Source organism: Eptesicus fuscus, chromosome 18, assembly GCF_027574615.1.
Source record: "Eptesicus fuscus isolate TK198812 chromosome 18, DD_ASM_mEF_20220401, whole genome shotgun sequence".
NCBI lineage: Eukaryota > Metazoa > Chordata > Mammalia > Chiroptera > Vespertilionidae > Eptesicus > Eptesicus fuscus.
In genome coordinates, this window is record NC_072490.1 from 2,856,824 (window position 1) to 2,879,624 (window position 22,801).

Here is a 22,801-nt window from a genome sequence, read left to right on the forward strand (position 1 = left end):
GCGTCCGTCAAGATCCAGTCAGCAACGCAGAAACCACTCTAGGAATTCCAGGCAAGAGGGATGAGATCCGGGAAAGGAACGGAATCCACAGGGACCGTGAGGCCCCCCAAAGATGCGCGACAGCGGAAGCTGCCTCTGCTCTCGGGTTGGATCCATCGTGGGAGGAAATGGTGTCCCTCTGTCCAGGGACCAGGGCCACCCGCAGGCACCAGAACCACGGAGGGGGCTGCCCGAAGGAGAGAGCTGGAGAGCCCCCGCAGAGCGAGAGAGAACGCTGGCTCCTCCCGCCCCCCGCCCTCCACTGTCCTGCTCTGGGCCCCTCACAGCACAGCCTGCAGCCTGCAGCTGGCAGCTGCGAGGACCCGGGGGCTGGTGCCAGGCCCTGCCCCGCCCTTGCCAACTCCGCGCCTGCAAAGGGCAACATCAGAGTGACAGCCAGTACCATCTCCAGCAGGGCCTGAGCTGCTGGGGCAGCGGAGAGAGCCACCGTCCCAGCCTTGCACCCCTCCATGGGGCTGGCCAAACCCCCAAGAGGATGGGGGCCTGGGCAGCAGAGCCAGAGCCTGGGCAGCCTATGAGGTGAGGGGCCAGAGGAGCAAGAGGCGGGTGATGGGGATGGGGGGGAGGGGGTCCTCCCATTCCGCTCTCTGCACCTCAACCCAGGGTGAAGCCCGAGCGCTGGATGGCCAACACCACCGGGCTCCTCCAGGCCACCGAAGTCGCAGGCTCCATGGGGTTGATCCTGGCGGCCATCGTGGAGGCAGCAGCCCTGCTGGGCAACGGCGCGCTGCTGGTGGTGGTGCTGCGCACGCCGGGCCTGCAGGAGGCGCTCTACCTGATGCACCTGTGCATCGTGGACCTGCTGGCGGCCGCCTCCATCATGCCGCTGGGCCTGCTGGCCGCGCCACCGCCCGGGCTGGGCCGCGTGCGCCTGGACCCCGCGTCCTGCCGCGCCGCGCGCTTCCTCTCGGCCGCGCTGCTGCCCGCCTGCACGCTCGGGGTGGCGGCGCTGGGGCTGGCGCGCTGCCGCTTCATCGTGCACCCGCTGCGGCCCGGCGCGCGGCCGCCGCCCGGCCTGGTGCTCGTGGCCGTGTGGGCCGCCGCCGCGCTGCTGGGCGCGCTCTCCCTGCTCGGGCCGCCGCCCGCCCCGCCCCCGGCCCCGGCCCGCTGCTCCGTCCTGGCCGGCGGCCTCGGGCCCTTCCGGCCGCTCTGGGCGCTGCTGGCCTTCGCGGTGCCCGCCCTCCTGCTGCTCGGCGCCCACGGCAGCATCTTCCTGGTGGCGCGCCGCGCGGCCCTGCGGCCCCCTCCGCCCGCGCGCGGGCCCCGGCTGCGCTCCGACTCCCTGGACAGCCGTCTCTCCATCCTGCCCGCCCTGCGGCCCCGTCTGCCCGGGCGCAAAGCCGCCCTGGGGCCCGCGCTGGCCCTGGGCCAGTTCGCAGCCTGCTGGCTGCCCTACGGCTGTGCGTGCCTGGCGCCCGCCGCGCAGGCCGCCAAGGCGGAGGTGGCCGTCACCTGGGTCGCCTACTCGGCCTTCGCGGCGCACCCCTTCCTGTACGGCCTGCTGCAGCGCCCCCTGCGCCGGGCGCTGGGCCGCCTGGTGCGCCGAGCCCGGCCCGGGCGGGACTGCGCTCCGCGCACCTGGCACCCGCGGGCCCTCCTGCAGCGCCTACGGGGCCCTCCAGAGGGCCCTGCCCTGGGACCTTCTGAGGCACCAGATCCAGAACCGGACTCGGCAGGAGGGGGGACCCTCCGCATGCCCAAGGCCACCTGAGAGGGGCTCTGACTCCTGCACTGAACTGGGGCCGGAGAGGGCGGTGGTATCAGAGGACCACCCAGCCTCCTGCCCTGGCGCAGGCAGGTTCCTTTGTCTCTGTCGGGAAAAGGTGGTCTGCAACCTGGGACGCCCAGAGGCTTCTGGGACCTAGGAACCCTGGGTTCTGGCTTAACTCTGCATGGCCTTGTGCACCGTCTTCATTTCTCCCGTCTGCACCCTGGACCCTCTCTAAGGGCGGCTCAGCTGAGGTGGCTGCGCCTCAGGCCGGGGAAGGAGCGAGGCGGGCAGGGTCCGAAGGGCTCGCAGCCGAAGGGGTGGGCCACGCCAGGAGGAACCAGAGACTCAGAGCCGCCCTGACCGCCGCCCTGAGAGGCCCGCCAAGCCCCTGGAGCTCCTCTCTCCGCCTCTAAAAGGCCCGAAAACAACCGGGTCCGCCTGGTGCTCGAGGCAGGAGGCTGGACACGTCCCCCGCCCCCGAGGGTCCCGCGGGCCCAGAACCAGGGCTGGTGGGCCACAGATGGGGTCCTCTGGAGCTAGCCACACCCATTTTCTGGAAGTTTTGCCAACACCCACAGTGTTTCACAGCTTCCTGGTTTCAGAATATTTATTCAAAAACGGGGATTGAAAAAACTGTACAGAATGTCTGCTGCTGAGAACTCAGCCCTGCCCCGTGGGACCCCCGAGCGGCCTGGCCGTGCCCCCTCTTTGGGTTGCCCTCTGCCAAGCCCAGCCAGTCCATTCCAGTCAAAAGGGTTATCCGTGGAAGCAGCAGGAATCTGCGGGGAGGTGGGGAGAGAAGCATGGCCCCCAGCCCCCGCCCCAGCCCTCCTCCCTGATCCCCACAAGGGGGCAGTAGGCTGGGAAGCCCTAAGGAATGGGGAGTGCATGAGTGACCCCCAAACTGGGGGCACTAAGGATGCTCCCTGCACCCAAGCACAGAGCTAGAGGGGGTGGAGCCCCTAGCTGGGACTGCGCAGCCCCCAGAACCCTGGGCCAGAAACAGCACCCACTCTGAGCACAGGGGCTCCCACAGAGCGGGGCCAGGCAGGGTGCATCCACGCTTCTGAGCATTAGTGGTGTTGGGGACCGCGGTCCTGCCTGCTCCCGCGTGGGCGCCCCAGCCGCCTCAGTAGGGCGAGAATTTCTGCCGCTCCGCTTTCTTGCTCCCGTTGGCCGCTGCCATCTTGGCCGTGTAGGCCGCCAAGCCGGGCGGCGGCCCTGGGGAGGCTGGTGGCAGAGCCAGGAAGGGCACAGGCTTGAGGCCGATGAAGTTGGACAGGGAGATGGCGTAGGGCGTGCCCAGCAGGCCAGGGGGAGCCGTGGGCAGGGCCGTCAGGGGCGGCGAGAAGGGGGTAGACAGGTCTGCGGGGGCCGAGCCGGGCGTCCCCCCAGAGGTAGACTTGGCCGTTTCTAGACTGGAGAGAGGGAGATGGGGGGAGAGGAAGGAGACGGTGGGGGGAGAGGGGACCAGGAGGGCAAGGTCAGGAGAAGGTGGGACAGCAGAGATTGTACGGGGCGGGGGGAGAAGCGGGGACCCCGGGAAGGATGGAGAGGGGAAGATGGAGGGAGTGATGGAGAGGAGGGACCCAGACAGAGAGGTCATCTCTCCCCACCCCACCCCACCTGTGCCTTTCTCAGGCAGGTAGCCCCCCTGACCTGTGACCCATGACCCCCATACCCTATACCCACCCCACACTCACCAGGCAGTGATGAGGTACTGAGCCAGAGCGATGGAGACGGGCGACCCAGTGATGGTCACGTGCCGCTCCCCAGCGCCCTCCGCCTGGTTCCCGATCTTGATGTGCGCCCCCGACATCTGCCGGATCTCGCTGATCTTGCTGCCCTGGCGCCCGATCACGCAGCCAATGAGCTGCGGGGAGGCGGGAGTTCAGCCCTGCCCAAGGCCCAGGCCCGGCCCGCCCCCCCCCTCACCCACCCGGGCCCTGGGGCCCTGCTCACGTCGTTGGGAACCAAGAACTCCTGGGAGCTGGTCTGCGCACCAGGATCCAGTCCTAGGGAGAAGAGGGGTGCGCGTGGCTCCGGGCCTTTCCTGCCCCCCACGTCCATGGCGGGGGCTGCTGGCCCCGGGGACCTGCCCTGCTGCTGAGGCTACTCACCTGGCACCATGCTTGGGGAGGCAAAGGGGACCGCGTGGCCCGAGAGCTGCTGGAGCTTGGTGACCTGCGCCGGAGGAGAGGGGCAGAGGTCAGAGGGGGCAGAGGTCAGAGGAGGCTTGCTTCGGGAAGGGGTGCCTCAGGCTGGGGTCACTCACCTCCGCTGGGGTCACAGCCCCATACTGACTCTGGACGGAGAAGCCCTGCGGGGATGGAGAAGCGCCCGGGGGAAGGGGTTACTGGGACAGGTCAGGGCAGTCACTCCTCCTTGGACCCCCAATTCCTCCTTCCATCCCCCCCACTTTTCCAACAAGCCCCCGCCCCCCATTGTCCCCTCACCTGGTTGGCGGAGAGAAGGACAGTGCCTAAGGAGAGGCTGGGGTGATACGGGATGGTGGCCCCTTTGGGTGGGGACTGGAAGGACAAACGGGGTAGCTGTCATGGGTCAGGACCCCGCCAGGCCACCCTGACCTCACAGGGGTCCTATGTGTCAAGGCCCTCCCCACGACCCCCAGGAACACGCATCGGACGTCCTGGGGGGTCCTGACCCATGGCCGCCGCCTCGCCTGCCCCCCGCGGTGTGCCCCCTCTCCTGCCCCCGAGCAGAACCTCCAGGATAACGGCGCAGATCTGGCGCACACACAGGATGATGGCGTCAGGCACCCCGGACACGGTGACGGCGCGCTCCGTGGAGTTGGGGAGCAGGTCCCCTGCCACCTGCACCTGAGCCCCCGTGGTCTGCAAGCAGAGAACGGGCCGCTCTGTCAGCTCCAGCCAGAGACGGGCAGCCCCCTCAGAGCTGCCTGGGGGCAGGCAGGAGGGTGGGACTTCTGGGGTGGTCTCCCCCCACCTCTCGGATCTCCTTGATCTTGGTGCCGGCCTTCCCGATCAGGGAGCCACACTGGCTGGCGGGGATGACAAGGCGAAGGGTCACTGGAGGCCTGGAGACGGTCCCACCGTTTGCCGGAGCAGAGCAGAGATCCTGGGCGAGAGGACGGAGGGTGGGCCCTGCAGGCCCCTGCTGCTCCCCCCCCTGCAGGCCCCTGCTCCCCCCCTGCAGGCCCCTGCTGCTCCCCCCCACACACAGGCCCCTGGGCTCCCCCCTGCAGGCCCCCACTGGTTCCCTCCCCTGCAGGCCCCTGGGCTCCCCCACCTGCAGGGCAGCCCGCCCCAGTTCCATTCGAATGCGGGAACCCTGCCGGGCTCGGCCTCCCCTCCCACCCCAGCAAGTCCTGGTCCTCCCAGGGAACCAGCTGGGCCACCACCCAGCCGGTCACACACCTCGTCCAGCTTGAAGGCGATCATGGAGACGGCGTGGAAGACGGCCGCCGTGGACCCGGTGATGGTGGTGATGCGCTCGGGGCAGGAGCCCTCGGAGATGGTGATCCGGGCGCTGCTCTGCAGGAACAGGCAGCGGGCTCCTTCCTCCCCTCCTCGCAGCAGCCTGGCCGCCCGCCCCACTCAGGCCCCAGCAAAGCTGGAAACCCCACCCGAGGGCAGGACCTCGGCCCCCCTTCCCCTCCAAACCAGGTGCCCCGGCTCCTCCCCACACTCCACCCTCACCTGCTCCCGGATCCGCTTGACGGTCTCCCCTTTCTGCAGAAAAAGATGGAGGAGGCTCTTAGCCTGCCCGCCGCCTCCTCTCCTGCACCGAGGCCGCAGGGCAGGTCGGAGGGGACAGAGCAGAACCCAGCACCTACCTTCCCGATGATGCTGCCCACCTCCTGCGGACAGACCAGAGAGGAGTCAGGGGGTGCCAATGCCCAGCCCTGCCCCTCCCTCCTTCCGACCTGCCCCCCACCCCGCCCCCGGAAGAGAGGACACCTGAGCTCCAACTTGGCTGGCTAGGCCTTACCTAGCCTTGCCCCCCCCGCCGCCCCCGCCCCCGTCAAGTCGCAGCAGAGACCCCTCACCTTCCCGTGCATCAGCATCCGCAGGGTGAGGGTGATGCTGAGCTCCGGCTCCTCCTCCAGCCCCGCATCTGAGCCGCTCATCCTGTCAGGCGGGGCTGGGGCCACAGCGGCCTGGGGGTGCGTCCACGCTGCGGCCTGGCCGGCTCTGGCAGGGGCAGCGGCAGAGGGTGAGACAGGAGCTCAGCTCTCTCGGGTCTCCTGCCCTTGCGTGGGGGCCCCAGAGCTGGGCTCGCCAAACTCCCAGAGAAGAGAGATGACGGGGACCCTGAGTTTCAAATGTCCCACGGACTGGGGTGCTCGTGGGCAACTCACGAGCTGGGCAACCCTGGGCAGCTTGCTCACCCCCTCTGAGCCTCGGAGTCCCCACTGGAAGCAGGGGAAGCCAAGTCCCACCCCCAAAGAGTTATGGGAATTAAAACGAGCGAAGCACAGTCTCCATGAGCAGCCTGCCCTCCCCCTCGAACGTGAACTGGGGGGCCTCTAGGATCCTGAGAAAGGGAGGCCCCCCTCCCTGGCCTCCTGGAAGAGGGGACCCTGTGGATTGCCTGGAGCAGCCATGGGGAGCCACGGAAGGTCTCGGAAGGAGAGTGGACGCGAAGATAGCAAGGCTCCGAGGGCCTCTGGCCCGGCCTTCCCTGCCTGGCAAAGGCTTGGGGAGGGGATGGCGCCCCCAGAGGCTGCTCCTATCTGCTTAGCTCACCAAAGCGGCGGCACCCTGCAGGCAGCTGAGCAGGGTCCACTCAGTACTGGGGAGTGGGGGTGTCGGGGCTAAACCGTGGTTTCCCAAGCCCTCTCCCACGTGCTGAGGAGGTAAGTGTGCGGGCTGGCCACCTTCCCAGGCTGGAGCGCGTTCTACCGTACAGAAACTAGTCACGTGGAGTCCGAGCCTCAATTTCCTCACCCGTAGAATGGAGGCAATCTCCCCCCGGGCTGGGTGATGGGTAGGAGAGGGACTTGGGGGGCTGGGGAATGTCAAGTTTGGAAACTGATGGAGAAAGGGGAGCTGGGATTAGCTGCTGGGATTAGCCGGTCGCCAGCCCTCCCCACTGGACCCCTTGGCAAGCCCCGGTTTAATCCTGAACCTTAATCCCGCCTGGAAATCCCTCTCCTCCAGCGGCTGTCTCCTGCCAAAGCTCAGCCTTGATGGGAGCTCACGGGGGACCAGCCCCGAGGAGGATCACAGGGAGCGGGACCAACTGGTGCCAAGACGGAGCCCCAACCCTGCAAACCCCTCCTGCCCAGGGGGGCGCGGGGCAAAGGAGGGGCCCAGCCTGGGGCGCTCCAGACGACCTCGGGGCACCTTCCTCCAGCCCCCACCCTGTCCTGATGTAGGGGTCAAGGGCATGGAGTAGGAAGGGGGGCTTAACAAGCCACTGCGTGGCATCAGGCCTGTTTCACCTGTACAATGGGGGTGACCCTGTCCCCCCCAGCACCCTGTAACTGTTGCCTCCCCACGACCGGCTCCTCCCTCCATTCCAATTTTGCCCACGGATTCTCCAGAGGTTAGAGGTCAACTGTGGACGCAGGGACAGTGCCCCGTGGACATCCTGGCCAGCCTCGCGCTGGCTGCCCTTGCTAACATTCCCCCGGCTGCCTGCACTTCCCCCGCAAAGCGCTTGGGGTGACGCTGGTCTCTGCCTCCCCGGACAGCCAAGCCCGGGAGTCCCTTAGAGCAGGCGCCACGGCTGCCGCCTTCTCGTGTCCCCAGAGCTCAGGCCAGGGCCAGGCCACAGGCCGGAGAGGGTGTTCAGAGCATGCTGGTCAGCTGGAGAGCTGAATTCCCGGAGCAGAAAGGGAGCCTGGTGCCTGCAGAGGGTCTGTAACCTGCCCAAGGTCACAGAGCGGGCGCGGAGGGACGAGCCCAGGGGGACTGGGTGCCTGTCACAGGTCCTGGCTGAGTGTGAGTCCTTGTCCTGGAGGGGGGCTCTTCCAAGGTGGGGGGTGGTCTCTGAGACCCCTGCCTGGCTCGCAGGTGAGGGTCGTGTTTAGAAGGGACTGACAACTTGTCTAGAGCCATGGGCTTAGGCTTCAGAATCTCCTGAGGCTCAGGAACCCCTGTGGGGTGGTAACCATGGAGACCCGACAGGTCCTCAGACCATCTCCACCTCATCTCTTGGGGGCCTCGGACCCAGAAACACAGGGGTCAGAGGGCGGCAATGTAGCCAGAACTGGGCTCCTGCCCCGAAATGACAAGGTCTGCATGGAGCCCCCCTCCCCCAAATCTTGTGGGTGACCTTGGCCAGGCCTCCACCTGGCCTGGCCCTGCTTACCCACCTGGTTGTGTGTGTGTGATGCTGGTCTCTGTGTCCTTCCTGTTATGAGGGACCCCCAAGGTCTGTCCTGTCTTAGGAGAGAACAAGGGGTCCCGACACAGGCCACCCAAATTACTCTCCCAGGAGCCCTAAGAGCCATCGGCCCCACTAGGCACACGGCTCCCCTCTGCCTCCTGGGCTCTAGGGAGTCACTGCTGCTCCAGCCTGCTGGGCCTGGGTCCCTGCTGGGCCACCCACATGGCAGCCACACCTCATGCCACACTGACCTCCAGCTCACCTCTGGGGGCGCCAGGCCCCTCCCGTCAGCAGGCTCCCTGGCAGAGCCCAGCCCGCTTAGGCCAGCTCTGACCTCCGGTTCCCTCCTGCTCCCCGGCCCCCTCCCCAGTCCCAGCGCCCACTCCTGTCCCTGGCTTCCTGCCACTCAGGCTGGAGGGGGCCGAGGGGGGAGGTGACAGCTGTGTAAGCGATGGTGGCTGCTCCTTCCTGCCCCTCCCCCCCAGCTGTCTCTCTCTCATGACAGCTGCCCAATCAAAGGGCTGGGGGCTTAGCCAGCTCCCCCCACAGGCAGGGATCAAGTGTCCACCCTGGCTTTGTTCTGGAGCAAGAACAATCCGGGGGAGGGGAGGGCTCCTGGGGCCAGGCGGCTCCGCAGACCGGCCCACCCCTTGGGGGATTCCCTGGGCTCTGCTGGCCAGAGCATCTGGACCGACGAGGGCTTGTAGGCCCACCTGGGCTGGGGAGAGAGGGGTCCAGTCTCCAAGTTCACCCCCCACCTCACATCCCCCAGCATCCCGCAGCACCTTCAGCGCCTAACCTAGCAACCGACTCCCAAAGCAGCCATGGTGGCCACGCCCAGCGGTGCTGGGGAATGCGTGGGATCAGGCGGAGCAGGGCGCGGCCGGGGGCTGGACACTGGACCGGGGGCACACAGGGATTCTGACTCCCCTGCCCTTGGCCTTCTGGAGCTCACCATTCCTGATTAGCCAGGCCTCCACAGAGCTGCCCCAGCATCCACGCGCCCAGCCGCTCGGCCTCCCAGGGTGGCCATTCATACCCACTTCTCCGGAGAGGGAGAGCCGGGGAGGAGGGGCCTGCAGGGGAGTGGCCTGGGTCGCTCAGTGCCAGGCAGAGAAGGGAAGCTCAGGCAACCTGGCTGGGCCAGGAATGCGACAGCCTCCTCAGAGCATCCTTAGGCACCCCTGCCCCCTTCCCCAAGAGTCCGCACAGCCAGGGGAAAACAAGGCAGGCCCAGGTCCGGACTGGGCTCCAGCAGAAAGGGCAGTTTCCTGGCACAGCCCCACCCACGGGTACCCATCCCCTCACGGTCTCACCCAAATTGAGAAAGACCTCTAGCTTCCGTTCTCCATTCTGGGGCCGGGGTCATGCGGATGCTCAATAGCCATCTTTGGCTCCCCAGTGCCTGAGGCTGAGCTCCACAGACAGGCACTCAAGGGCCTTCTCGATCGGGCCCCTGCCAACTTCTCTTGTCTCATCTCCATCCCATCCCCCACACACCAGGCTGCAAAACACACCCAGCACCTCCGAGGCCTCTGGGCCTCTGCCCGGGTCGATCCCGGCTTGAAATGCCCGTCCTCCCCACTCTGTCCAAAGCCACCTCGCCTGCGAAGCTTTCCCCATCCACGTCAGATAAAATCCCTCGGGTCTCTGGGCCCCCACAGGTATGTCTACAACTCAAGGGAGCCCCAATCGGGCATTCCCGAACCTGCCTCTCCACAACACGGAGCACTCCGCAGAGCAGGAGCCAGGACCGGGCTGAGTGTGCAGGGGAAAGAGGGCTCACAGGGCCTGGGCATCAGGGACCAGAGATGGGGGTCAGGGGTCCCCGAGGAGCAGTGAGGATGGGGAGAGATGACATGGGGACCAGTCACAGGAGGGCCAGGATCTACCTGACGGGATGCCCAGGCCTCATTCCTCAGCACCCCAGATCCTGTCCCTGCTGTTTCTCTGGGTCTGGGGGCTCCCCGGGCATGTCACTGGGCTAGGGGATTTGCCTGGGCTTTGAGACTTCTGGGGACCCCAAGTGCGTTTCCGCAGGGGCCGTGGGCGCTGGAAGAACAGCTGGGTGTGGCGTAGGTCTCACCCCGCCAGGCTGGGCCCATCCCAGCGGGAAGGGCCTCACCAGAGGAACCTGAGGCCCAGAGAGGAAGGGGCTGGTTTGTGAGGCTGCAGGAGAGGCAAGGGGCAGAGCTGGGGGGAGCTCGGGGTCCCCTTGTGTAGCTCCGATCTCTTCCCCAAGAAGTCTGTGCGCCATGCCATGGTGATGGAGGCTGGAGCGGGGCGGTGATGGGCGTAGGGAGGGTGGACAGAGCTTGTCTGGGGACACAGGGTGGGGCAAAGCAAGCCTCCCTGTGGCCTGGGCCTGCCAGGGTGTGTGGGCCGCCCGCTCCCAGCCCCCCGCCCTGAGCATGCGAGAAGAACAATCCCCTTGTGTCTGGGCAGCCTGGGCCTGCATGCTGATGAAGGCTGGGGGTGGGGGCTGGGGTAGGGGTGCCTTGGAGACTGAGAGGGTTCCAGGACCTTCAGATGGGACAAGTATAGGGTCCCAGGTGCCGGCTCTGAGACAAAGAGGGTCACCCCAAGAGACAGGGAGGGCTGGAGTTGAGGTTCAGCTCCCAGGGAGTCCTGGGCTTGGAAGAGCTCTTTGTGGGGAAGGAGGGCCCCTGGGGACACACGCCCTGATGGTCCAGCATGAAGGGGAGCATCCCGGGCTGGGTGGGGACCGCAGCCCACATTCTGGGAGCAGGGACGGCAACTGGCCCTGGACGCATCCCTCCAGTCCCACTCCCCAGGGTGCAGGGCCGGGTGGGGCACTGGGTGCCACAGGTCTCAAGATGGCGGGCCTGGGACAGGGAGCCAGGAGCCGGTCACCTCCCTCCTCTGACCAGGAGGGCACCAAAGCCCCCCACCCCCAAGGGCTCCAGCCAAGAAGCCAGGTCCGAGCTGAGGGGCTGAAGTCACAGGCACCAGGGACCCCTGGGAGCCCCCCCTGTCACCTCCACACCCTCCTGGTGTGGCCCCAGGGAGGACTGCGGAATAGGAAGGGGTGTGCACTGGGCCGGGGACCGCAGGGGGACGGCAGGTGGGGACAAGGATGGGCAGAACCAGAACCCAGGGCAGGTCCAAAGGACAGAAACAGCAGGTGGGGCGAGGCCTCCAATCTGGGGTCTCGCGTCCAGGAAGCTCCTCCCCGGTGTTGGGGGCTCCTCCAGCAGACCAGCGCCCCCCATCTGTGCAGGCCTGGGTCCGCGTGCGACAGGGACCGTGTTCCTTGCAGTCTCCCAGGCCCCCAAACCCAGGACCCCGGCTTGTGGGTTCGGGAGCCGGCTCCCAACCCCGGCCGAACCCCCACACTCCGCGGCCCGCGGTGCCCCGCCCGGCCCGCGCCCTACCTCGCTGGGGCTGTCCTGCGGCGGCGGCGGCGGCGGCGCGGCGGCTGGGCCGCTCAGTCCCACATTGTCCCCGGGAGAGGCGGCCGCGCACAACTGCGAGTGACATCAGCTGCGAACAATGAGGGGTTTGACAGGCGCGGAGCCCGGCCGGCCCGGAGCCCGGCTCCGCGCCCCCCCACCCCCACCCCCCGGCCCGCCCGGCGGCCCTCCCCGCCCCCTGCCCGGATCCGATTACAGCGCGGGCCCGCCCCGGCCGCCCCGTGCCGCAGCCCCGCCCCGCCCCGCGCGCCCGGGTGCGCCCCGCGCGGCGCCGCTTCCGGAGAGCGGGCGACCCTCCCCGCGGGGCGCCCCCGGCCCGGGAGCGGGAGACGCGGGCTGAGCTCCAGCCTCGGTCCTCCCCGCGCTGCGCCCGGTCCGGGTCCCTTCCTCCGGCCGCCCGCCCGCCCGGCGCCGCCGCCGAGCCCCCTGCACCCCGCCGCCGGCCCCCGCACTGCCCCGCTTCGGCTCGGTCCCCGGGAACGTGGCTTCCACCCTCCGCGGGCCGCGTCCGTTATCTCCCCCTCGGCGCCACCCGTCCCTGCGCGGGGCTTTGGCCCCCTCCCCCCCGGACCCGCACCCCCTGCCGCCCTCGGCTCCCGCGAGGCCCGGCCCCCGCCCGCCCAGGGCAGGTTACCGAGCAGCCGGAGGAGGGGCCTGAGAACGAAGTGACCCGGCACCCGCCCGCGATACCCCCAAAGCCACCCCCGGAGTTCCTTTGGGGGCTGGGGTCGCTGGGGGGGCCGGCGAAGTTGAGACTCCGGTGGGGAATGGGCTGGAGTCGGCAGAGGCTGGGCTGTTCCCAGGCCCTCCTGCCCCCTCCCCCCGCCCCAAGAGCAAAGCCACCTCCCTCCCCCCCCGTAATCGGCTCAGCCCAGTCCCACTGACCTCCACCTCCCCCCACAGCTGAGTCTCTGGGCACCTGGGTGTGTGGGGGCGGGGAGGGGAATCCAATCTCCCTTCCCCTCCATCTGGCCCGGTGGACAAAGGGCAGGGGACCATCTGGTCCCGCCGGTGGGGGAGGGCCCGTGGTGGTGGCGGTCCCAAGGGGCGGGGGAGGGGCGGCGCTCTGGAGGCAGCGAGAGCCTGAGGGGTCTAATCGCTTCACTTTATTTCACGGACCTCCACGCTCCGCCCCACCCCCGGCCTGGGCGCCGGAAAGCAGCTTGGTTTGGCTCAGAAGACCCAGGCCTAACCACCTGGGAGGGTGTGGCGCCTCCGGGAAGGGGGAAGGGAGAAGGGGAGGGGGAGATCTGAGGGTCAGAAGGGTGGTCCTCTCCTTTGGGGGGCAGTTCTGGTCGGGAGTGGAGCTCAGGGCAGGCCACAGCCTAAGCCTGGCAGAGGATGTCCTGCAAGGACTGGTCTCTGGGTCCCCACCCTCCCAGACATGGGGGTGCTGGATGGATGGGAGGGCACGTGCCTTTGTGAATGCTTCTGTAGGCGTACAAGCAGGCATGTGTGCACCTGAGTGTGCAGCCCACCAGGAGCCTGTACCTATGGGGTGCGGTCGTACTTGGGAACGTGTGAGCATGCATATGGGCATGTGTGTTCTGTGGCCTAAGAGGTGGGATGGGGCTGCGAGTGCCCTTTGGGGCAGCCAGGGCAGATGTGGGAGGCAGGAGGGGTGGGCTGCGCAGAGAGAGGAAGGAGGAGAGCGAGCCGGAGAGCCCAGGGCAGAAGCTCATCTAATGGGTTACCCTCCACCAGATCACGTCCGTGGATTCCTGATTTTTTTTTCTCTTGATTTCACCTCCTCAGTGTGTCACTGCAAGAGAAAGAGGAAAAGACAGACAGACAGACAGACCCGAAAGACCAGCACCCAGACAGACACACAGACACACACACCTGTTGCGTGTGCAGGGAGAGAGAGAGCCCCCAGAAAGGCAAGCAGCCCACCACCGGACGGTAGAGCGGGGCCTCAGGCCAGTCCCTGCAGGAACCCCAGCAGCCCCGCGTGCCACTCCTCGGGTTTGTCCAGGTAGCAAGGGTGCCCCGCCCCCTCCATGACCAGCACCCGGTGGTTGGGCAGCTGCTTCAGGTGCTCAAAGCTGGTCTGGCCCATGGGGTCCTGGTCTCCATAGACAATCAGAGCTGAGGTCTAGAGAGAGGAAAGAGGCAAAATCAATGGGGACCTGCCACACCGGCCCCGGCCTCCCCATCCCTTCAGCCTCTCTCTGGGGTCACCCCAAAATGAGGGGAGAGACAAGCTGGCCCAGTGGGATGGGGGGAGCCAGCGCCCAAGGGACGGGGTGTGGGTTCGTGTCTGTCCCAGAGCAGTTTAGCACAAGGCTTGGCACAGGGATCGAAGTCAAGCCCAGGAGCTACCCCGCCCCCGGCTACCCCACTCCCAGGTGAGGAAAGGCCCCGGAGGGACTTGCCCCGGCTCCTGGCAGGGGCATCGCGCCTCCCACAGGGGTACCTTCACGCGGGCGTAGTCGGCAGCATTGACTTTGTCAGTGCAGATGGGGGCCACTGGCACATAGCCCCGGAGCGGGGAGCCGGGGGCCGTGAGGAAGGGCAGCGAGTACATGCCACTCAGCGACGGGCTGACCACCACCGGGGGGCCCAGGTCCAAGGCCTCCACCACAGCTGCCAGGAAGCTGCTGGGGACCAGCTCCCCAATAGGGGCCGGGGCTGTTGCGTCCTTGGAACGGCCCAGGCCTGCAGGGATTTCAGTGTGGAAGAAACAAGACGAGCCGGTGAGTGGGGGGGTCCCTTCCCCCAGAAAGCCCTCCTAGGTCCGTCTCTCCGTGCAGCACGCCCCGCTTTATTTCTGCCGCAGCCGGGACGGTCCTGTCCGTGGCCGCCATGAGGCCCCTCCCTCGTCGGCACAGTGCTCTGGACAGAACCGGGCCCTGAAGTCCAACACAGCCGGACCCAAGTCCCAATTTTCCATCCACTAGCAATCCACGTGCTCCTGGGAGGGTCCCCTCGGCCCTCTCCATTGCTGTTTCCCCAGCTGTTAAAGGGGAAAAGGGGCCGTAACCGGTTTGGCTCAGTGGATAGAGCGTCGGCCTGTGGACTGAAGGGTCCCATGTTCGATTCTGATCAAGGGCATGTACCTTGGTTGCGGGCACATCCCCAGTAGGGGGTGTGCAGGAGGCAGCTGATCGATGTTTCTCTCTCATCAATGTTTCTAACTCTATCCCTCTTCCCTCTCTGTAAAAAATTCAATAAAATGTATTTTTAAAAAAAAATAAAGGGGAAAAGGGATCTGCCGTTTAAGATGGTTGTGAAATGGAGCTAACAGCTCGGGGGCACCTGTCCAGGGGCGGCAGGGTGAGTGCCCGAGGACGGGGCTGAGGGTTAGTCCCATCGTCCCCCCAGAAAGATTAGCTCCAGACTTTCGCCTTGAAACTCAGCCCAACCCACTGTCAGGACCAATCCCGCCTGGGCCTGGAGGCCCGCCCTGGGCACTGAGGCCACACCAGCCAAGGCCAGTGAGGGGAGCAGGTCAGCCGTGCAGTCCCTTCGGCCCTCGGCACCAGGGGGTGGGACCGCCAGTCTGGCTGCCCCTGCCTCCACCTGAACCCAGCCGAGGGCTTTCTCCTGGGATCCTGCCGAGCGGCTTAGCCACCCACCCGGACACCCAGCCTCACTCTCAGGGCTTCCAGCGGGGCCCAGGGTTGTGGCTCTGTCAAAACACGTTCCTTCCAGTGGGCTGAGCACCAGTGACTGTGTCAGGTCCTGGCCAGAGTCACGCGGACATCATTCCATTCTCGCCAGCGCCAACCCCCACAGGAGCGCCGTTATCTCGCGTTACAGCCGAGGACACAGAGGCTCTGAGACACCGCCCTGGGCAACACCCGGAGCAGCTGGGCAGTGTCCAGGCAAATCCCGGTCAACACCAGGGAGGCTCGAGTTCTTGCAGTGCGCCCTGGGCCCTGGCCCAAGTCCCCCCAGACCCCCAGACCCGGGTCCCCAAGGAGGTCCCCACCACCGCTCCCGAACAGAAGCCTGCCCAGAGGTACCTGGCAGGTCGATGGCCACCGCCCGGTAGCCCGCCTGCGCCAGCCGGAGCAGCGTGCCCAGTTTCTGCCAGGTCTCGGAGGAGAAGCGGACCCCGTGCAGCAGCAGCACGGAGAACCGGGCGGCCTGCCCCGCGCCAGGCCGCGCCTCCCGGAAGAAGAGGCTCTGACCCTGCACCTGGATGGTGCCCTCCCGCTGCTCCACGTCCGCCATGCTGCCGCCTGCAGCGCCTGCGGTTCAAGACCAGGCTGATGAGCCACGGGGGGGGGGGGGGGGGGGGGGGCGATAAAGTGGGAAAGGCGCCACAGAGAGGGCAAGGGTCCAGGGGAGCAGCAAGCACCCCTCCCCCTCCCCCTCCCCCAGGCTCCCAGAACTCTCGCAACAAGCTTTGGAGCGAGGAAAACGAAGGTGTTATTTCTCTCCGCCGTTCACTTAATTGTGTGGGCTTGGGCCTCCGTTTCCTCATCTGAAAAATGGGCCGTGAAAGCCGACATCAAGAATTAACGAGGTAAGAAGAAGAAGAGGGAAGTGAGGGTGCCTGCCCTCGGAAAGCACTCCACACAGGGGGCTCCCACGAAGATGCTGGCATCCTCTTCTGCAAATGGGGACGGTCCAGGAGCACTCAGCTCCCAGGGAGTCCATGGGGTTAAATGGGGCCGCGGTGGCGAAACCCTGCGGGCCGGCCTGGCGCTCACTCCTGAGCGTGGTGGTTGCTCAGTTAGTAGCTGACTAGTTTGCTCACCAACCCCTTCCCCTTCCAGGCACCGTTAAGGGTCGTCGTTTGGCCCCGCAGGAAGGAGAGGGTCGGGTCGGGGCTGGAGAAAAACACCCACTTTCTGGAAGCGGAAACCGCCGCGCTCCGAAGAAAAAGCATTTGGAAGTCCCGCCCGCGAGGGACGCAGGGTGCTCGGCGCACTGCCGCTGTGGTGGTGGTGGGGGGGGCGACCCCGGCGCCGCCAAGGCTCGCTCTGCGCCCTCCCAGGACCCGGTGCTGGCTCGGCGGGCCTGGCAGGGCGGGCGCCCGAGGAAGGGGAGCTGGGGAGCCGAGTGGGAAGGGGAGAAGCTGGGAATAGTCTAACTGGAGAGAGGGCGAGAGGGTTGGGGCGCAAGGCAGGTACCTGGGGAGCTGCGTGGGCTCGCACAGCGGGAGGAAGCCGAGGACTGGAGGCGAACGGGGCCCGGGGCAGGGACACGGGGAGGGGCTGGGGCTGGGGAGCTGGGAGGTGGCCCGGTCGTGCTGCGGGGCGCCCTCTTGTGGCCACCATGGGCGGCAGGGCCCACGTGCCCCAAGCATCGGACTGGGTGCCTTCGGAGACCCTCAGCGACCTGCTCCACAAGCCCAGGGCGCGGCTGGAGGAGGGGGGGTTCCTTTGGGGTCGCATCCTGGCTGTGCCCGCCTCTCCTCCTCCCCATCCCCAGCCTGCACTGCCCAGGTCCAGAGTTGTTCGCCAGGCATGCAGTTGAGGCTCGACTGTTTGTTTTGTTTTATTTATCCGCACCCAAGCATATTTTTCCATTGGTTTTTAGGGAGAGTGGAAGAGAGGGAAAGACAGAGAGAAATATCGATGTGTTCGGTCGCCTCCTGCACATGCCCTGACCAGGGCCTGGGCCGGGGAGGAGCCTGCGACCCAGGTACATGCCCTTGACCAGAATCAAACCCGAAAGGGTCCCGCAGGCTGGCGCGCTATCCACTGAGCCAAACCGGCTAGGGCGCGACAGGGTTGAGTGCGGGATTCTGCCAATGCCCAGCCAGGCAGCCTTGATTGTTCTCCCAACGCCTCGGAGCCTCCTTCCTGGCCTGTAGAATGGCTGTGAGGGCGCCCACCCCGCAGGGTGCATAGTCCCGCAGCCTCTGTGCCAGGCCTCTCTGTGCCCGAGGCTGGGGGCAGAGCCGACATCCATCACATGTCGCCCAACGGGTAAGGGAACAGGAGAGTGAAGCACCCAGAGGCCGCCCTGGGCTGGACCCAGTGCGTGCGGGACCCAGTGTGTGCGGACGTGCATTTGTATGGCGCTTACCCTGCGACGCCTCCCTGCCAGGCCCTGCTCTAAGGCTTGGCACGTCCTTCAACCCTTAGACGGAACCCCGCTTTACGGAGGGGAGGCGGAACGGGGGTGGAGACCCCCGGTGGGAAGAGGCTGTGTGGCTCTACCCCGGCTCTCAGGCCTAAAACAATCCGGAAAATCTGGACGAAGGGGCCGCGGAATGTGGGGCGCCGCCCCTTGTCCCCCCTCCATCGGGGCTGCTAGGCGCAGGGCCTGCGACCGCGGACTGCGCACGCGCGCCACGGCGTCGCTCTGGGCCGCCCGGTGCGGGCCGGGCCCGCGGAGCCGCGGACGCAGCGCCATGGTGGCCGGTCGGTGTGGCTGCTGGTTCCGCGTGGGCGGGGCCCGCTCAGCGGCGGCGGGCCGGGTGCTCTCCATCAGCCCGGTGAGTGTCCCCGGGACGGGCCAGCCTGGCTCCTCCTCCCCCCGCGCCCTGGGCAGAGGCCGGCGGGAGGGAGGGGCAGGCGCCGGGGCAGCGAGTGCGCGCGCGCGTTTGCCTGCGTGTGTTCTGGAGGGTCTGGTGTACGCGTGTCGTGGGGAGCATGTCCGTGACTCTGTCTGCCTGTGTTGGAAGGTGTCAGTCTGCCGGCTTGTTGTCTGTGTATGTCTGCTGTGTCTATTTCAGCGTGTGATTTTGAGGGTGTGCGCTAGCAGTGTCTGTGTGCATGTGTAGTTTTAGGGCTGTGCGCAGGACGGTGTTCCTGTCTGTCTGTCTGTCCATCTGCCTTCCTGGTGCCTGATGCTGGGCATGATTTTGAGGGTGTCTTTCCTGTGTACACGCATGTACACCTGTGTGTCATTGTCTATGCGGATGCCAAGGCCCCCGTGGGCACTTCGCCACCCTGAGCCCAGGCCCTGTATCTGTAGGAGCCAGATCAGGTTGCCTGCTACCTGGCGGGGAAGGTGGCCCAGTGCTCCAGCCTCCTGGGTTGCCAAGGCAACGGCCGAATTCTACCTGGAGAGGCCCCTGTGGCCCAGTCTCCACCCCAAGGAGGGGCCGCAGGGAAGCCCTGTCTGTGGGAACCTAAGCCATCCACAGCCTCCGCTCAGCTCCTGGGTCACCCCCTGACCTGGGGGCCTGGGGGTGGGGCTTAGGCAACATCGCAGGAGAGGTGGGTGGGGCTGGAGACTCTCAATAAAGTTGTGTTTACTGGCATCTGGGAACAAGCAGGGGGCTCCCCGTAGGCCCAAGAGGCCACCCCAGTCAAGTCCACGGTGTCGTTGAAATCCCACAGGGGGCGGCTTGGGGGCAGCGGGGACTGCCCTCCACATTTTACTGACAAACTGAAGACTCGCGGCCAGGAAGCGGCAGAGCAGAGCCTCGAAGCCCGGCTGACCGCTCTGGCTGGGCCCTGGCCCTGAGGCCTGTCCTCTGGGCTGGCAAAGGACCCTGGCCCAGGAGTCCATGAAGCAAGTCGCTTGGCAGGAAGCTGGGGGTGGCGGTGGCATTCATCTCTCCAGCCTCCATGCTGCCCTTTGCATTTCGGTGCTGTTCTCTTGCCTGCCCCCCCCTCACACACACACCCCGCCCCCCGCCATGCCTCAGCTTCTCCTCCTCCTGGAATTCTCCCTGTGCCCTCTTCCCACTTAAACCAGCTGGGCTGGAGTTCTATTCCCACCCATGGTTAGGCACATTCTGAGTTTAGCATTAGTCTACACCAGGGGTCATCAAACTTTTTAAACAGGGGTCCAGTTCACTGTCCCTCAGACCGTTGGAGGGCCGGACTATAGTTTAAAAAAAACTATGAACAAATTCCTATGCACACTGCACATATCTTACTTTGAAGTAAAAAAACAAAATGGCAAAAACACCCGCATGTGGCCCGCGGGCCGTAGTTTGAGGACGCCTGGTCTGCACAGTGGGATAAAAAGAACCGTTTCCAAACAGGTCCTGGCGGGACCTCTCTCCCAGCCTTTCCCCTTTGAGGCCTCAGCGCTGTGCCCCCCACAAGGCGGAGCTTCTCCTCAGCGGGCGCTTCCCGGTGGGGTTTCGGGATGGAGTCCCGGGGCCACGTGGGGCCTCAGCCTGCTCTCCGCTCCTCCTCCTCCTCCAGACGGTGGTACAAGCCTCCGTGAGCCGGCCCCACACAGCCCTGCTGGGCCTGGGCCTGCTGCTCATGCTGCTGCTGTACGTGGGGCTGCCAGGCCCCCCGGAGCACGCTTCCTGGCTCTGGGGAGACCCCAACGTCACAGTCCTGGCCGGTCTCACCCCTGGCAACTCCCCCATCTTTTACCGCGAGGTGCTCCCGCTCCAGCGGGCGCGAAGGTGGGTGCTGCCCCGGGTCCGGTGGAAGGATGAGGCCGGAGGGGCGCCCCTGGGTGGGCTCCCGGCTCCACGCGGGGTGCTGAGGGCTGGGAGGGCAGTGGGAGAAGCCCAGGAAGAAAGGGGGGCCCCGCCAAAGCCTCAGACCCACCCCGCATGTGCCCGCAGGGTGGAGGTGGTGCTGCTCCACGGGAAAGCCTTCACCTCGCGCACGTGGGAGCGGCTGGGCACGCTGCAGCTGCTGGCGCACAGGGGCTACCGGGCCGTGGCCCTTGACCTCCCAGGTGAGAGCCCCGCCTGGTCCAAGGGGTGGCTTCCCAGGGGGGGTGTGGGGGGTAGGAAAGCCCTGAGATGGACCCCTGTACCTGGACGAGCAGCGACAGGTCACAGGTGGCACAGGAAAAGGTCTGCATTTCCTACCTGTAACCTGGGCGGATTGCTGTGCCTCACCGAGCAGATGGACCGTGCCTCGCTTCACTGGATTCGGGGGGAGACCTCACCATATTTTTCATGACAAACTAGAGAGCTGTTGGTTTTGTTTTTTTTAGCTGTCAAAGGATTTATGCCATCACTCTTGGCATTAAAAAAATCAAACAAGCTTTAGCTGGTTTGGCTTGGTGGATAGAAAGTCGGCCTGTGGACCGAAGGGTCCCGGGTTCGATTCCGGTCAAGGGCACGCACCTGGGTTGCAGGCTCCTCCCCGGCCCAAGCCCTGGTCCTGGCGCATGCAGGAGGCAACCCATCGATGTGTTTCTCTCACATCAATATTTTCTCTGCCTTACCCTCTCTCTTCCACTCTCTCTAAAAATCAATGGAAAAATACCCCTGGGTGAGGCTTAACAAACAAATCAAATAGGAGTGGCACCCTCAGACACCCGGGCCCTCTCAATCCAGCAGTCTGGGGGAGCCAGCCCCTCCGGACATGTCCGCACATAAAGAAAAGTGTGCGGGGCTGGGTGATGGGGGTTGTGAATGTGACAGGTGTCCTTCGGCTTCGTGAACCCCTCGGCAGCGTGGTCTTCTCCCCCAGACCATGTCTCTCGGATCCTACCATCACTGCGCCGTGGGGGGGATGGATTTGGAGCTGGAGGTTTCAGCTGACATGCTTGGATGCCGAAGCACCTTTGGCCCTGCTGCCTTGAGCACGAGGGCAATCATTAACGTAGGAAAGCTACCAAGGACAGTTGATGGGTTAAAGGACACCCATCTTTCTTATTTTTATTTTTTATATTTTATTGATTTTTTTACAGAGAAGAAGGGAGACGGATAGTTAGAAACATCGATGAGAAACATCTGTTAGCTGCCTCCTGCACGCCCCCTACTGGGGCTGTGCTAGCAACCAAGGTACATGCCCTTGACCGGAATCGAACCTGGGACCCCTCAGTCTGCAGGCCGACGCTCTATCCACTGAGCCAAACCGGTGAGGGCAGGACACACATCTTTTCAATGTTGACAATTATTTCCTGACCCTCCAAAACTGCTACCTGGCTTTTTCCTCCCATCAGTCCCCGATGAAAGTGCCCATTTCCCCACATCTTCCCCAACACTGCGTGTTACCAGTCTTCTTCCGTTTCGCCGATATGATGGATGGAAGGTTTCTCCAGCCGGCCTACCACATCACCAAAAACAGCTTCTAGGACCTGTGGGCCCGCATGTGCCGCGTGCCGCGTGCCACCGCGCCGGCCCCTCCCCGCGCCGGGTGGGCGGGAGTCCCGGCTCCCCAGCCTCCCTCAGCTGGGGCCTCTGCCACCCCAGGTTTCGGGAACTCAGCACCGGCCAAGGAGGCGAGCACCGAGGCGGGGCGGGCGGAGCTGCTGGCGCGCGCGCTGCGGGGCCTGGAGGTGCGGAACGCGGTGCTGGTGAGCCCCTCGCTGAGCGGCCGCTATGCCCTGCCCTTCCTGATGCGGGACCACCCTCAGCTGCGCGGCTTCGTGCCCATCGCACCCACCGCCACCCAGAACTACACGCGGGAGCAGTTCTGGGCCGTGAAGGTACTGGGGGAGGGGGGACGGGGGGATGGCCACCCCGGTCCTGGCTCCCCTCCCGGGGGCAAAGGGCTCTGGTCTCACTTGGAGGACTCACCATCTTACCGCCCGCCGGCCCCCCCCGCCCCCAATCTGGATGGAAAAGATGGGTGTTTGGGGAGGATTTCCCAAGGAGATGGCTGGAGGGCCAGGCCCTGGGAGGCCTAGGATCACAGCCCTGGCCTTGCCCTGCAGACCCCGACGCTCATCCTGTACGGGGAGCTGGACCGCATCCTGGCGCGGGAGTCCCTGCGGCAGCTCCGCCACCTGCCCCAGCACTCCGTGGTGAAGCTGCGCGACGCGGGGCACGCCTGCTACCTCCACCGGCCCGGGGACTTCCACCGGGCCCTCCTCGCCTTCCTGGACCAGCTGCCTTGAGCTCACCCGCCAGCTCGGAGGGTCTGGACCAACCCCCCGCCAGGAGGGCAGCCCCTGGGATTGGAGGGCGGAGAGCCAGGCCCAGCCAGGGCCTCTCATTTTCTCTCTCAGGCACAATAAATAAAAGCACTTTTGTCCTGCCCGGGAGTGGTGGGTGCTGGTGTTGCTGCGGGGCGGGGTGGGGGAGGGAGGCTAGCCTGGGACTGCTTCACAGTGCGGAGGGGGGGGGGGGTGCGGGATCCCTCCTGCTGCAGGACCACGGGATTGGTGGGCGACCCGGAGTCAGAAATGCAGGAGCTATGGCCAAAGGGAGCAGGAGGTGCCCAGGTGGGGTGGAGTGTGGTTTAACAATTCACATGGCAGCGCTGGTGAGCCACCAAGCCTGCTTGCCCCTGGGTATGTGGGTGAGTAGCCCGGATCTTGTCCCCAGGAGGGCAGGGACAGAGCCTGCCCCCTCCCCTCCCAGCCTGCCTCTTCTGGCCCCGAGGGTAAAGTCTTTCCCTGCCCCTCCCCAGCTGACAGCCCCGGAGCAGGGCAGAAGCTGAGAGTACAAAGGGCGGCAGTTGGGGTGCGCAGCCTGTGGGTGGCCAGGGGCACCTGT

The 22,801-nt window shown here is 66.0% G+C and overlaps 4 protein-coding genes across 8 annotated transcripts; 2 read left to right on the top strand and 2 right to left on the bottom strand.

The window, feature by feature from the left end:
* The first annotated feature begins 682 nt into the window (after window positions 1-682).
* On the top strand, window positions 683-8,150 carry GPR62 (G protein-coupled receptor 62). Its single transcript, XM_054729924.1, has 2 exons — window positions 683-1,748; window positions 8,113-8,150. The coding sequence occupies exons 1-2, from the start codon at window positions 683-685 to the stop codon at window positions 8,148-8,150; spliced, it is 1,104 nt and encodes a 367-aa protein (XP_054585899.1).
* PCBP4 (poly(rC) binding protein 4) lies at window positions 2,365-11,653 on the bottom strand. Of its 4 annotated transcripts, none has more exons than XM_054729921.1 (14): window positions 11,485-11,653; window positions 8,076-8,141; window positions 5,802-5,946; window positions 5,589-5,612; window positions 5,452-5,484; window positions 5,170-5,286; window positions 4,739-4,870; window positions 4,498-4,626; window positions 4,228-4,302; window positions 4,047-4,091; window positions 3,892-3,955; window positions 3,734-3,786; window positions 3,475-3,644; window positions 2,365-3,189 (listed from the first exon to the last, which is right to left on the bottom strand). In XM_054729921.1, the coding sequence occupies exons 3-14, from the start codon at window positions 5,880-5,882 to the stop codon at window positions 2,901-2,903; spliced, it is 1,212 nt and encodes a 403-aa protein (XP_054585896.1). In that variant the 5' UTR covers window positions 5,883-5,946; window positions 8,076-8,141; window positions 11,485-11,653; the 3' UTR covers window positions 2,365-2,900. The 4 variants fall into 4 exon arrangements, with proteins under 4 accessions (XP_054585896.1, XP_054585895.1, XP_008153413.1 ...); XM_054729920.1 differs by having other exon boundaries at window positions 8,076-8,145; XM_008155191.3 differs by lacking the exon at window positions 8,076-8,141.
* Window positions 11,654-12,614: 961 nt separating this feature from the next.
* ABHD14B (abhydrolase domain containing 14B) lies at window positions 12,615-16,672 on the bottom strand. Its single transcript, XM_008155181.3, has 4 exons — window positions 16,608-16,672; window positions 15,492-15,719; window positions 13,940-14,181; window positions 12,615-13,618 (listed from the first exon to the last, which is right to left on the bottom strand). Exons 2-4 carry the CDS (start codon window positions 15,700-15,702, stop codon window positions 13,439-13,441), a joined length of 633 nt encoding a protein of 210 aa, XP_008153403.2. The 5' UTR covers window positions 15,703-15,719; window positions 16,608-16,672; the 3' UTR covers window positions 12,615-13,438.
* On the top strand, window positions 15,839-22,336 carry ABHD14A (abhydrolase domain containing 14A). Of its 2 annotated transcripts, none has more exons than XM_054729601.1 (5): window positions 15,839-15,997; window positions 19,590-19,801; window positions 19,967-20,082; window positions 21,554-21,789; window positions 22,018-22,336. In XM_054729601.1, the coding sequence occupies exons 2-5, from the start codon at window positions 19,653-19,655 to the stop codon at window positions 22,198-22,200; spliced, it is 684 nt and encodes a 227-aa protein (XP_054585576.1). In that variant the 5' UTR covers window positions 15,839-15,997; window positions 19,590-19,652; the 3' UTR covers window positions 22,201-22,336. The 2 variants fall into 2 exon arrangements, with proteins under 2 accessions (XP_054585576.1, XP_008153393.2); XM_008155171.3 differs by lacking the exon at window positions 15,839-15,997 and adding an exon at window positions 17,784-17,920.
* The last annotated feature ends 465 nt before the right edge of the window (window positions 22,337-22,801 follow it).

What these genes read in the sequence shown, in the direction of transcription:
- GPR62 (XM_054729924.1), top strand. Translation starts at nt 683, where the DNA reads ATGGCCAACACCACCGGGCTCCTCCAGGCCACCGAAGTCGCAGGCTCC. An exon ending in CTCGGCAGGAGGGGGGACCC is followed by an intron (nt 1,749 to 8,112) that starts TCCGCATGCCCA and finishes CTCTGTGTCCTT; the next exon opens with CCTGTTATGAGGGACCCCCA.
- PCBP4 (XM_008155191.3), bottom strand. Translation starts at nt 5,882, where the DNA reads ATGAGCGGCTCAGATGCGGGGCTGGAGGAGGAGCCGGAGCTCAGCATC. An exon ending in TCTGCGCCGTTATCCTGGAG is followed by an intron (nt 4,303 to 4,497) that starts GTTCTGCTCGGG and finishes TTGTCCTTCCAG; the next exon opens with TCCCCACCCAAAGGGGCCAC. An exon ending in TCCTTCTCTCCGCCAACCAG is followed by an intron (nt 4,092 to 4,227) that starts GTGAGGGGACAA and finishes CCATCCCCGCAG; the next exon opens with GGCTTCTCCGTCCAGAGTCA.
- ABHD14B (XM_008155181.3), bottom strand. Translation starts at nt 15,702, where the DNA reads ATGGCGGACGTGGAGCAGCGGGAGGGCACCATCCAGGTGCAGGGTCAG. An exon ending in GGTGGCCATCGACCTGCCAG is followed by an intron (nt 14,182 to 15,491) that starts GTACCTCTGGGC and finishes AAATCCCTGCAG; the next exon opens with GCCTGGGCCGTTCCAAGGAC. An exon ending in CCGACTACGCCCGCGTGAAG is followed by an intron (nt 13,619 to 13,939) that starts GTACCCCTGTGG and finishes TCCTCTCTCTAG; the next exon opens with ACCTCAGCTCTGATTGTCTA.
- ABHD14A (XM_008155171.3), top strand. Translation starts at nt 17,837, where the DNA reads ATGGTGGCCGGTCGGTGTGGCTGCTGGTTCCGCGTGGGCGGGGCCCGC. An exon ending in GGGTGCTCTCCATCAGCCCG is followed by an intron (nt 17,921 to 19,589) that starts GTGAGTGTCCCC and finishes CTCCTCCTCCAG; the next exon opens with ACGGTGGTACAAGCCTCCGT. An exon ending in CGTGGCCCTTGACCTCCCAG is followed by an intron (nt 20,083 to 21,553) that starts GTGAGAGCCCCG and finishes CTGCCACCCCAG; the next exon opens with GTTTCGGGAACTCAGCACCG.